General features: G+C 53.6%; 1 protein-coding gene across 1 annotated transcript in view; it reads right to left on the bottom strand.

The window, feature by feature from the left end:
- Positions 1-13,760, bottom strand: part of spef2 (sperm flagellar 2) — a 314,152-nt gene that overhangs the window by 225,116 nt on the left and 75,276 nt on the right. The window contains exons 7-8 of the mRNA XM_078557229.1: positions 13,241-13,442; positions 9,178-9,366 (exon numbers count right to left, since the gene is read on the bottom strand). Of these exons, the coding sequence (XP_078413355.1) occupies positions 9,178-9,366; positions 13,241-13,442 (391 nt within the window). The remainder of the gene's footprint in view (positions 1-9,177; positions 9,367-13,240; positions 13,443-13,760) is intronic.

The raw sequence follows: 13,760 nt of genomic DNA, 5'->3' as shown, positions 1-13,760 counted from the left end.
GTGAAAAGGAACCAAATTGAAAGGAACTAAAAGCGAAAATGCTGGAAAAACTCAGCAGGTCGAACAGCGTCTGTGGCCAGAATTCTCCTGTTGGCGTGCGGAGCCCGCCGACACATCAAATGATGCACAGTGAGGTCGGGCGAGCGTCCCGATGTCACCGCATGCCATTGCCATATTTAGGTGGGTGGGCGTGCGATGTTTTTGGATACGCACCCGCCATTAACTATTCATGTACTTAAGGCCCTAGAGGCAGCAATTGTCTGCAATTTTTCGGGGCCCGTGTGATCTTCAGGACATCGCACGGGCGCAACGGGCAGGCAGGTAGGAGACATTTGTATAAACTTCATCCATGGGCGGGATAAGGGGGGTGAGTGGGATTGTGAGTGGTATCTGTTAGATATTTAAGTGTGGAGGTTATTGCGACTTGCCTGTGTGAGCAGGAATACTTCAAAACTCTTCCCAGCTGCTTGGACAGGAGTAACAGGCTTCAGATCAGGACTCTACAGTAAAGATCATTTTTGGGGCCTGCAGCTTTCAGGAAGCCTCCCCTCAGCCTGGGGATGGGAGTTGTGCTCTCCATTGGAGGCGCCTCCTCTGAGAAGGAAGGGAGGGCCAGAAGGAGGAAGGAGGCCAGGGGTGCACATTCAGTCTCCAGGGGAGCCACCTTTGGGAAGACAGGCGCAGGCACTAGGGGTGCAGGGCCAAGAAGTAGTCCAAGGTGGAAGAGGCCGCAGAAGATGCCACTATCCTGCTGCCAGGGTATACAGGTGGCGAAGCAGCTACCTCAATATATCTGAGGTGCAGTGCCGAAGGAGGCTCCATCCCTCAAGGGAGACAGGCAACTGTATCTGTCAGATGATTGGGTCTGAGATCTCCGCGAACTGTGTGGGTGGACACCCCATGCCAGCGGCTCTAAAGGTCACAACTGCCCTCAACTTCTTCCAGGGGTCAGTGGGTGATCTTTGTGGTGTCTCCCAATCAGCTGTCCACACTTGTGTCAAGCAAGTGACAGACGCTCTGTTCAGGCGTGCATTGACCTTCATCCACTACCACTGGGAATGAGGACAGCCAATCACAACGAGCCAGAGGCTTCGTGGCCATTGCTGGCTTCTCCCGTATCCAGGGTGCTATAGACTGTACACATGTGGCCATCAAGGCGCCAGCGGGTGAGCCCAGTGCCTCCATCAATAGGAAGGGCTTCCACTCCATGAACATGCAGATAGTGTGTGATCACAGGATGCTGATTCTACAAGTCTGTGCAAGGTACCCAGGCAGCTCCTACGACGCCTACATCCTCAGACACTCCCAGGTGCCGAGGCTCTTCAGTGCTCCAGCCCGACTGGATGGATGGCTGCTGGGTGACAAGGGCTATCCCCTCAGAAGGTGGCTCATGGCGCCTCTCTGCCATCCAAGAACAGAAGCTGAGCAGCGCTACAATAGGAGCCTCCACAAGGGCTGTGGTGAGAGAGAACCACCGGTCTTCTCAAGATGCGCTTCTGATGACTGGACCATTCAGGGGACGCACTCCAGTACCCCCCAGATCGTGTGTCGTGCTGCACTCTCCACAATCTGGCACTGGAAAGGGGAGACGCAGTGGATGAGGAAGACGTAGGCGCAGTTGCTCTGGATGCACACAATGAGTCCAGCATACCCTACTGCACTTCCAGCATTTGCTGCCTCACGGATGACTCCAGAGGCACATCATCAGCTACCGGCCGAGCATGTGCCTGGTCCCCAGCAGTCCCCCGACTGCCAGGGCCTTGGGCACTCTCTGTCTCTGCCCGCATCTCAAGCGAGTGTGGAGTGCCCTCACCACGGTGCCCCAGGACACTAGCCGAAGTGCTGGTATCTGCGCTGTTGCCTGCCTGGCAGAGATGGTGTGACGCTGGTGAGTGGATTTCCTCTGGGCCCTCAGGGGTGAGAGGTGGCCCCTCTGCCTCCTCCTCCTCCTGGCCCTGCTCCAGTGATGCTGAAAGGAAGAACAAGGACATTTGATTAGTTACAGTGGAGACAATGTCAGTTTACGTGCCACTCCCCCGGATCATTATGTGCTCATCCTTCCATAATCAATGGTCAACCCATGTTGCTAATTTCAGTCACTGAGCTTCCAGCAGTGCCATGGCTGCCGGGACACACACGGTGACCTGGGTGCTCGCAAAACATACCTCCCTGTGGCACCTCAGCCTCACTGCCACCGGTGGACCTGGGGGCATGACGCCTCACCAGATCCATGGCCTGCTGCTCAAAAGGTGTCAGGGTCGCCAACTGGGCCTGGCCTCCGCCAGTCCGCATCCGCTCTGTGGAATTGTGCAGTCTTCTCCTGAAAAGGAGAGAGGAGCATTGATTAGTCCAGCCTGTACCTGGATTCCCATCGCATCCCTGCCAACCCAGCCAGAGTGGGACATTGCAGGACCCCAGTTCTTCATCACCCCACAGCTGCTGCACACTCACCCAAACAAACCAAGGCTGACACCCCCCATTGCCCGAATGCTGCCTCCTTCACATGTGGCACCACAAGGTGTTACTTTGCTAAGAAAGGAGGTACAAGCACGTGGAGCACAAAGACCAGCAGATGGATTGGTGCCCCATCACCTGGAAGCTCCCCTCCCAGCATATTAGCACCCTGACTTTGACATGCTTCCCAGTTCCAGCACTGCGCCTAGGTGCAGATCCTTCACTTTCACCCACATTGTATACTCTGGGTGTCGGTGTCACACTCGCTGCAGATGCAGAACATATCCTAGCACAACCCTCTCAGGGTGAGCTAGGTATGGGCAATCTCTGCTGGCCCACCCAGCGAGGAATACAAGCTGTGAAGGATTTAATGCCGTTACTGTACTCAGAGTTGCGGGGGAGGGGGGTGTGGTGCTGGGGGGAAAGGGTGACGGCTGCATTAACTCAGCCAACATGGTACTCACCCTTCCCGAGTGTAGGAGGTCGTTGAATCTTTTACAGCACTGGAGCCATGTGCGCTGCACCACATCATGGGAGCTCACACTCCCGGCCACCTCCTCCCACACACATTTGGTCAGGTGGGGTGGCCTCCCCCTCCCATCCCTCAGAATCATGACCACCCACCGCACTGCCACCTCCTCCAGGAGGGCAACAAGGCACTCAACCGAGAACCAAGGGGCACACTGTCCCCCAGCCGTGCCCTCCGGCCTGGCCTGTCCCCCAGCCCTACCCTCCGGCCTGGCCTGTCCCACTGCCCTACCCTCCGGCCTGGCCTGACCCCCAGCCCTACCCTCCGGCCTGGCCTGTCCCCCAGCACTACCCTCCAGCCTGGCCTGTCCCCCAGCCCTACCCTCCGGCCTGGCCTGTCCCACTGCCCTACCCTCCGGCCTGGCCTGTCCCCCAGCCGTACCCTCCGGCCTGGCCTGCCCCACTGCCCTACCCTCCGGCCTGGCCTGTCCCCCAGCCCTACCTTCCGGCCTGGCCTGTCCCCCAGCCCTACCTTCCGGCCTGGCCTGTCCCCCAGCCGTACCCTCCGGCCTGGCCTGCCCCACTGCCCTACCCTCCGGCCTGGCCTGTCCCACTGCCCTACCCTCCAGCCTGGCCTGTCCCACTGCCCTACCCTCCGGCCTGGCCTGCCCCACTGCCCTACCCTCCGGCCTGGCCTGCCCCACTGCCCTACCTTCCGGCCTGGCCTGTCCCCCAGCCCTACCCTCCGGCCTGGCCTGTCCCCCAGCCCTACCCTCCGGCCTGGCCTGTCCTCCAGCCCTACCCTCCGGACATGCGTGATGCACCTTTGTCCTCTGCTGTGCTCTTCTCATGTCCATTGGGAGCGGCCTTGCTAAGGCTGCTAGGCCTTCATTTAAACAGGCTGCCGGGTCGCCATTGGACTGTGCACACCCGCTGCCTGCCCACTCCCGCTATCTTCGGGAGTCGAGAAATACGCTGGGCGGGTCTTAATTGGCTCGTCTACATAAAATGGCGGCGAGGGCCCGATTGTGGGCGGCAATCGTGTCCACACCCACCTGCACCCGCTCCCACTCGGCCTGCCCAACAAGGGGAAAATTCACCCCCATGGAGAGAAAAACAGAGTTAACATTTCAAGTCCGTATGGCTCTTCTTCAGAGGCTCTTCTCCTTTCAAATTGAAAGGAACCTCATTTTGAATTCATAAGGGCAAATGTGCTTTGCCTGGTGTCTGTTTAATGTCTATGGCCTGAATCTTCTGGTCAGCGAATGGGGGTGGGTCCCGCTTGCCAACGTGTGAAATCATACGCAGTGACATCACGGCCGTGTCCCGATCTGACCGCACCTCATTCCCATCTTCAGTTCGACAGACGTGCACCGGAATCGGCTGCACACCCGTCGAGCTGTCAGAGGCCTGTTTAGTCCATTTAAAAACCAATTAAAAGAATGAACAGAGCTGCCTGTCCAACCTCTAGGTTAGGGGCAGGCGAAGAGCCCAGGTGGCTTCGGATTTAACATGAAGCCTCATCCACGGGCAGGACAAGGTTTCATGAAAACTTTACAAACCAAATAAAATCTTTAATTAAAATTCATTGACATGTCCCAGCTCATGTGTCACTGTCACGTGAGAGGAACATGTCTGAATGATTTTCCTATTCTTTTCTTCAAGTTTTCATAATGAAGATCATTTCCCTCAGGCAGCTCCGTGCCTCAGGGAGATTTCTGCACTCATCACACGCAGACCCCGACTCTCCTTACTCCCCCCGGCCCGCTCCCGCCCGACCACACCCGCCCCCAACCCCACCCACACCCACCCGCTCCCGCCCAGCCCCACCCGCCCCCAACCCCATCCACACCCACCCGCTCCCGCCTGGCCCCACCCGCCCCCAACCCCATCCACACCCACCCGCTCCCGCCCAGCCCCACCCGCCCCCAACCCCACCCACACCCACCCGCCCCCAACCACACCCACCTGCCCCCGCCCAGCCCCGCCCGCCCCCAACCCCACCCACACCCACCCGCCCGGCCCCACCCGCCCCCCAACCCCACCCACACCCACCCGCTGCCGCCCGGCCTTGCCCGGCCCCACCCGCCCCCCAACCCCTCCCACACCCACCCGCCCAGCCCCACCCGCCCTCCCAACCCCACCCACACCCACCCGCTCCCGCCCGGCCCCGCCCGCCCCCAACCTCACCCACCCGCCCAGCCCCACCCGCCCCCCAACCCCACCCACACCCACCCGCTCCCGCCCGGCCCCACCCGCTCCCGCCCGGCCCCACCCGCCCCCGCCCGCCCCCAACCCCACCCACACCCACCCGCCCCCACCCGCTCCCCCCGCACAGGGAGTGCTCAGCGCTTCCGGCTGCACATTGGCCCGCCCACGTAGAATGGTGGCGCGTAGCTGCTCACGGGCAGCGATTGGCTATGCACCCGCCCCCACCCACTCCCGCCCGCTCCCACCCACCCCCGCCCGCCCCCACCCGGCCCGCAAGACGGGTAGAAAATTCTCCCCTGTGGGTTATTGTTGCCATGGTGAAGATTTACCTGGGAGTGATTAATTTGGGGATTTGTTTAAAAGTTATTATGGTAGTAATTTGTAGAAATGTGTATGTGTTTAATTTCTTGTTAAATTAATAAATGCTTACTTCAGTTTTATATAAAAAGCCTCTGGAGGTTTGGTGGTTTTATTCCTGAATTCAGAGCTGCATCTCAAACATACCAATTGAAAATTTAGGTTATGACGGTTGTTCAAGTTTCCCTCTGAGATTTAAACAACTCAGCCTTTACCAACTGCTGTGTCAGAACAATATGGCTAGTCCAGTTCAATTTCTGGTCAATGGAAACCCCCATTGATAGTGGGGGATTCAGTGATGGTAATGCCATTGAATGTGAAGGGGTGATGTTTAGGTTCTCTCTTGTTGGAGATGGTCATTGCCTGACACTTGTGTGACGCGAATGTTACTTGCCACTTGTCAGCCCAAACCTGGATATTGTCCAGGTCTTGCTGCATTTGGACATGGACTGCTTCAGTATCTGAGGAGTCGCGAATGGTGCTGAACATTGTGCAATCATCAATGAACATCTCCACTTCTGACCTTATGATGGAAGGAAGGTCATTGATGAAGCAGCTGAAGATGGTTGGGTCGAGGACACTACCCTGAGGAACTCCAGCAGTGATGTCCTGGAGCTGAGATGACTGACCTCCAACAACCACAACCATCTTCCTTTGTGCTAGGTATGACTCCAACCAGTGGAGAGTTTTCCCCCTGATTCCTATTGACTCCAGTTTTGCTAGGGCTCCTTGATGCCACACTCGGTCAAATGCTGTCTTGATATCATGGGCAGTCACTCTCACCTCACCTCGGGAGTTCAGATCTTTTTTCCTCTGTGCTAGAATCTATTATTAAGGAGGAGGTAATAGCAGGATACTTAAAAAATCATAATGTAATCAGGCAGAGTGATCATGACTTTGTGAAAGGGAAATCGTATTTAACTAATTTATTAGAGTTTTTGAGAAAGCAGCAAGCAAGGTAGACAAAGGGGAACCTGCAACTCTAGTGTACTTGGATTTCCAAAAGGCATTTTATGAGGTGTCATATCAAAGGTTACTACACAAGATTAGAGCACACATTGTAGGGGTTAAAATATTAGTGTGGATAAAGGATTGGTTAGCTGACAGGAAGCAGAGAATAGGGATAAAAGTGTCGTTTTCGGGTTGGCAACCTGTAACTAGTGGAGAGCCACAGGGATCAGTACTGGGGTCTCAACCTTTTACAATTTATATCAATGATTTGAATGAAGGGACCAAATGTATAGTTGCTAAATTTGCTGATGACACAAAGATAGGCCGGAAAGTAAGTTGACAAGAGGAGGTAGAGAGTCTGCAACGGGATATAGTTGGGTTAAGTGAATGGACAAAAATTTGGCTGATGGAGAATAATGGGAAAATGTGAACATATCCACTTTGACAGGAAGAATAAAAAAGCAGCATTTTATTTAAAAGGAGAGAGAATACAGAACTCTGAGGTACAGAGGGATCTGGGTGTCCTGGTAGATGCATCCCAAAAGGTTCGAATGCAGGTACATACAGCAAGTGATTCGGAAGGTAGATGGAATGTTGGTGTTTATTGCAAGAGGAATGGAATATAAAAATAGGGAAGTTTTACTGTACGGCGTCTTAGTGAGACCACATCTGGAATAGTGTGTACAGTTTTGGTCTCCTTATTTGAAAAAGGATATAATTGCCTTAGACACAATTCAGAGAAGGTTCGCTCAACTCATTCCTGGGATGAAGAGCTTATCTTATGAAGACAGGTTGAACAGTTGGGCCTATACTCATTGGAGTTTAGAAGGTTGAGAGGTGATCTTACTGAAACATAAAAGATCCTGAGGGGACTTGATAGGGCAGATAGTGGGAGGATGTTTCCATTTGTGGGAGAGGCTAGAACCAGAGGACACAGTGTAAGAATATGAGGTTTCCTTTTTAAGATGAAGGTGAGGAGACATTGTTTCTCTCAGAAGGTTGTTAGTCTGTGGAATTTCTTCCCCAGAAGGCAGTGGAGGCTGGGTCATTGAATTCATTCAAGGCAGAGTTCGACAGACGTTTGATAGACAAGGGAGTCAAGGGTTATGCGGGACAGACAGGAAAGTGGAGTTGTGACCACAACCAAATCAGCCATGATCATATTGAATGACAGAGCAGGCTCGAAGGGCCAAATGGCCTACTCCTGTTCCTCTGTTTCTATATTCCTACATTACTCGGAGCAAAGACGCCCACAGGTGGCACTCATGGGTCTCACAGACGGTGCCTGTCCTGACACGGGGTGCTGAAACATTTCCCACCAATCACAGAGAGGCTCAATGATCCTAATAGGCTGCAGGAGGATACAAACTGATGAAATGAGCAGACACACACAGCCGATGCCATTTAATGAGGAGTGGTGTGAAGTGACGCATTTTACACAGGCAGTATAACCTAAATGGGGAGGGGCTTTACTTGGCATTATTGAGAAGTTGGTTAAGAAAGTGCAGGGACCCATGGCTTTGTAAATAGGAACATAAAATACAAAAGCTACAAAGTCATGTTAAACCTTTGCAAATCACTGGTTAGATCCCAGCTGGAATATTGAGTTCAATTCGGAGCACCATCCTTTCGGAAGGATCTCAAGGCCTTGGAGAGGGTGCAGAGGAGATTTACCAGGGTAGTAAGAGCAATAAGGGATTCAGTTATGTTATCCAGTTCCACTTTAAAGTTAGCATTCAATCTCCTTCCACTCTCCTTTCAGGCAGCACTGGAGACTGGGGTTGCTCTTAAGCAGAGAGAAGGCAAAGCGGTGAGTGCTGTAAGGCTACAGACCAGGTGCTGGAAAGTGGCATTAAAATGAGCGGCTGGTTTCTGTTTTCTCTTTTTTGGCCGATGCAGACACGATGGGCTGAATGGCCTCTTTATGCACCACAACTTTTCTATGGCTCTATGGAGAGCTTATACTTGGAAACCGGGCCTGTATTCTCTAGAGTTTCGAAGAATGAGCGGAGATCTCATTGAAACATACAAAATTCTTACAGGGCTCGACAGGGTAGATACAGGAAGGATGTTTCACCTGGCTGGGGGGGTCTAGAACCAGGGGACACAGTCTCAGAATAAGGGGCAGGCCATTTATGTCTGAGATGAGGAGGAATTTCTTCACTCAGAGGGTGGAATTCTCTACCCCAGAGGGCTGTGGAGGCTCAGTCATTGAGTATGTTCAAGACTGAGGTAGATAGATTTCTGGAAGGGATATATATATCAAGGGATATAGAGATTGTGGGAAAAATGGTGTAGAGGTAGATGATCAACCATGATCTGTTTGAATGGCACAGTGGGCTCGATGGGCTGAGTGGCTTCCTCCTGTCCCAGTGTTCCTATGTTCTCAATAGGTCCTTTCAAAATGATGAGGAGTTTTGATTAAGCAGGTAGAGAGACATTATTTCTCTGACAAGCGAGATTGTGATCAGATATTTAGAATAATTAGCTGAGAAAACCAGAGGGGAAGTGAAAGGGTTGTTCCGGTCTAAAATGCACAAGGTGAAAGAGTGATGAAAGCCGATTGCATAAGAGCTTCCAAGTGGTTAAAGAGAACTAATTAAAGGGAAATGGAGGAAAAAACTTGCGGTGAGGATCTAAATTGGGCAGGTATTGCTGTGATAGGCCTGATGGGCTGAATGGCCTCCTGTGCTCTAAGGCTCTATGAAAGCTGAGAGTTTCTATTACTTGACATACCGCCTCCTTGTCCAACGCTTCCTGGAACTCTTGCAATCGTTTCTCCTCATACTGTTTCTCCCGAAAGATACGATTCTGCATAATGACTTGCTTCTCGTGTCGAGCATGCATCAGTTGGACTGCAATCCGTCTCTCCTGCAGCGACTGACGCATTAGCCGATTAACCAGCTGTTCCTCTCGATACACCTCCTGGGGCCAAGAACAGGCACACAGGTCATCATTGGCTCATACAGGGTCATCACTGGCTCACCAGGGGTCATAGCCAGCTCACACAGGGTCATTGCTCACTCCCACAGGGTCATCACAATCTCACACAGGCGGTTACACAAACTAAGATATACTCAATCCTCATCACACGCCCCCACCATAACATATCCCCTTCACATTCACTCTAAGCGCCTCCCAAAATCCCAGACATAAACGCTCACCGCACAAATACTCAAAAAATGCACTCTCTTTACGGGGCCAATGCCACTCTGCACCCTCATTACGGGGCCCAATGCCACTCTGCACCCTCATTACGGGCCCAATACCATTCTGCACCCTCATTACTGGTACAATGCGGCACTGTGCCATCGTTACTGGTCCAATATCGAAACGCACCCCATCACTGGTCCTAATGCCACTCTGCAGCCTCATTACTGGGCCCAATGCCACTCTGCAACTTCATTACTTGGCCCAAGGCCACTCTGCACCCTCATCACTGGGCTCAATGCCACTCTGCACCAACATTACGGGGCCCAAGGTGACTCTGAACCCTCATTATGGGGCCTAATGCCACTCTGCACCACCATCACTGGACCCCAAAGCCATTCTGCTTCCTCATCACTGGGCGCAATCCCACTCTGCACCCGCATTACGGGGCACAATGCCAATCTGAACTCTCATCATGGGGCCCAATGCCACTCTGCACCCTCATTACGGGGCCCAATGCCACTCTGCACCCTCATTACTGGTAGAATGCAGCACTGTGCCATCATTACTGGTCCAATATCGAAATGCACCCCATCACTGGTCCCAATGCCACTCTGCACCCACATTAAGGGGCCCATTGCCACTCTGCACCCTAATCATTGGGCCCAATATCACTCTGCACCCTCATTATGGGGCCCAATGCCACTCTGCACCCTCATCACTGGTCCCAATGCCACTCTGCACCTTCATTACAGTGCTCAATGCCACTCTGCACCCTCAAAACCTAGCCAAATGCCACTCTGCACCCTCATCACGGAGCCCAATGCCACTCTGCACCCTCAAAACTGAACCCAATGCCACTCTGCACCCTCTTCACTGGGCCCAATGCCACTCTGCACCCTCATTACTGGGCCCAATGCCACTCCGCACCCTCATCACTGGGCCCAATGCCACTCTGCACCCTGATTACTGGGCCCAATGCTACTCTGCACCCTCATCACTGGGCCCAATGCCACTCTGCACCCTGATTACTGGGCCCAATGCCACTCTGCACCCTCAAAACTGGGCCCAATGCCACTCTGCACCCGCATTACTGGGCCCAATGCCACTCTGCAGCTTCATTACAGGACCCAATGCCACTCTGGACCCCCATCACTGGACCCCAAAGCCATTCTGCTTCCTCATCACTCGGCCCAATGACACACTGCACCCTCATTACTGGGCCCAATGCCACTCTGCACCCTCAAAACTGAGCCAAATGCCACTCTGCAGCTTCATTACAGGACCCAATGCCACTCTGCACCCTCATCACTGGGCCAAATGCCACTCTGGACCCACATCACTGGACCCCAAAGCCACTCTGCAGCCTCATTACGGGGCCCAATGCCACTCTGCACCCTCATTACGGGGCCCAATGCCACTCTGCACCCTCATTACTGGGCCCAATGCCACTCTGCAGCCTCATTACGGGGCCCAATGCCACTCTGCACCCTCATTATTGGGCTCAATGCCACTCTGCACCCTCATTACGGGGCACAATGCCACTCTGCACCCTCATTACGGGGCCCAATGCCACTCTGCAGCCTCATTACGGGGCCCAATGCCACTCTGCACCCTCATTATTGGGCTCAATGCCACTCTGCACCCTCATTACGGGGCACAGTGCCACTCTGCACCCTCATTACGGGGCCCAATGCCACTCTGCAGCCTCATTACGGGGCCCAATGCCACTCTGCACCCTCATTATTGGGCTCAATGCCACTCTGCACCCTCATTACGGGGCACAATGCCACTCTGCACCCTCATTACGGGGCACAATGCCACTCTGCACCCTCATCACTGGGTCCAATGCCACCTTGCACCTTCATTACGGGGCCCAATGCCACTCTGGACGCTCATTACGGGGCCAAATGCCACACTGCACCCTCAAACTGGGCCCAATGCCACTCTGCACCCTCAGTACGGGGCCAAATGCCACACTGCACCCTCATTACGGGGCCCAATGCCACTCTGCACCCTCATTACTGGGCCCGATGCCACTCTGCACCCTCAAAACTGAGCCCAATGCCACTCTGCACCCTCTTCACTGGGCCCAATGCCACTCTGCACCCTCTTCACTGGGCCCAATGCCACTCTGCACCCTCATCACTGGGCCCAATGCCACTCTGCACCCTCATTACGGAGCCCAATGCCACTCTGCACCCTCATTACTGGTACAATGCGGCACTGTGCCATCGTTACTGGTCCAAGGACGAAACGCGCCCCATCACTGGTCCCAATGCCACTCTGCAGCCTCATTATGGGGCCCAATGCCACTCTGCACCCTCATCACTGGGCCCAATGCCACTCTGCACCCTCATTACTGAGCCCAATGCCACTCTGCACCCTCATTACTGGGCCCAATGCCAATCTGCACCCTCATTACTGGGCCCAATGCCAAAAAAGCACCCTCATTACTGGGCCCAATGCCAATCTGCACCCTCATTACTGGGCCCAATGCCACTCTGCAGCCTCATTACTGGGCCCAATGCCACTTTGCACACTAATTACAGGGCCCAATGCCACTCTGCACCCTCAAAACTGACCCAATGCCACTCTGCACCATCATCACTGGCCCAAAGCCAGTCTGCTTCCTCATTACGGGGCCCATTGCCACTCTGCACCCTAATCATTGGGCCCAATATCACTCTGCACCCTCATTATGGGGCCCAATATCACTCTGCACCCTGATTACGGGGCCCAATGCCACTCTGCACCCTCATTATTGGGCCCAATGCCACTCTGCACACTCATTACTGGTCCCAGTGCCACTCTGCACCCTAATTATTGGGTTCAATGCCACTCTGCACCCTCATCACTGGGTCCAATGCCACTCTGCACCCTCATTACTGGTACAATGCGACACTGTGCCATCATTACTGGTCCAAGGTCGAAATGCGCCCCATCACTGGTCCCAATGCCACTCTGCACCCTCATTACTGGGCCCAATGCCACTCTGCACCCTCATCACCGCCCCAAAGCCGGTCTGCTTCCTCATTACGGGGCCCAGTGCCACTCTGCACTGTCATTATTGGGTTCAATGCCACTCTCCACCCTCATTATTGGGTTCAATGCCACTCTGCACCGTCATTATTGGGTTCAATGCCACTCTGCACCCTCATTATTGGGTTCAATGCCACTCTGCACCCTCATTACTGAGCCCAATGCCACTCTGAACCCTCATTATGAGGCCCAATGCCACTCTGCATCCTCATTACTGGGCCCAATGCCACTCTGCACCCTCATTATTGGGCCCAACGCCACTCTGCACCCTCATTATGAGGCCCAATGCCACTCTGCACCATCATTACTGTGCCCAGTGGCACTTTGCACCCTCATTACTGGGACAATGTGGCACTATACCATCATTACTGGGCCCAATGTTGAACTGCACCCTCATTGCTGACCCCAATGCCACCCTACACCCTCATCACTGAGCCTAATGCCCCTCATCAATCGGCACAGTGCCACTCTGTAACCTCATTACTGATCCAAATGCCACTCTGCACCCTCATTACGGGGCCCAATGCCGCTCTCCATCCTCATTTCTGTGTCCAATGCCTCTCTGCACCCTCATTACTGAGCTCAATGCCACACTGCACCAACCTACCTCCTGAGCCTCATGCGCTTGGAGCTGATCCAATATAACTCGCCGTCGCCTCTTCTCCCGCTCCTTCCTTGCTTTTGCTTCTTCATCCAGTCGCTTTCGAAGATTCTCGATAAAGGTCTGGCCTTCCTCCACCCTCATACATGGGGTAAATGTCTCCTTTGGAGGGGAAGGTTTTTCCAACGCGTCAAACACACTGCGCACCCTGTAAAATTGGACCATTTTGTTCATATTTCTCTCTGCATTCTTCTTACCAATTTATTAAACACATTTCTACGTACTAAATTATATCCTCTCCTTTCACCAGTCTATGTCCTCCTGAAGCATCTTACTATCCTTATTTTTTACCAGAATGCTCCCACATTTTGTGTCATCTGCAAATTTAGGAATGATTCCCTGTATTGCCCAAGTCCTAATCATTCATATATATCAAAAATAGCAGTGGTTCACATACAGGCCCCTGGGGAACACCCCTCGGTACCAAACTGTCACAACCGGGTTGGGAGGAGTGCACTGTTTGTCT

This window comes from Cetorhinus maximus, chromosome 2 (genome assembly GCF_964194155.1).
Source record: "Cetorhinus maximus chromosome 2, sCetMax3.hap1.1, whole genome shotgun sequence".
Lineage (NCBI taxonomy): Eukaryota > Metazoa > Chordata > Chondrichthyes > Lamniformes > Cetorhinidae > Cetorhinus > Cetorhinus maximus.
Note: the sequence above shows the minus strand (reverse complement) of the source record. Positions and strands in the feature narration are given on the sequence as shown.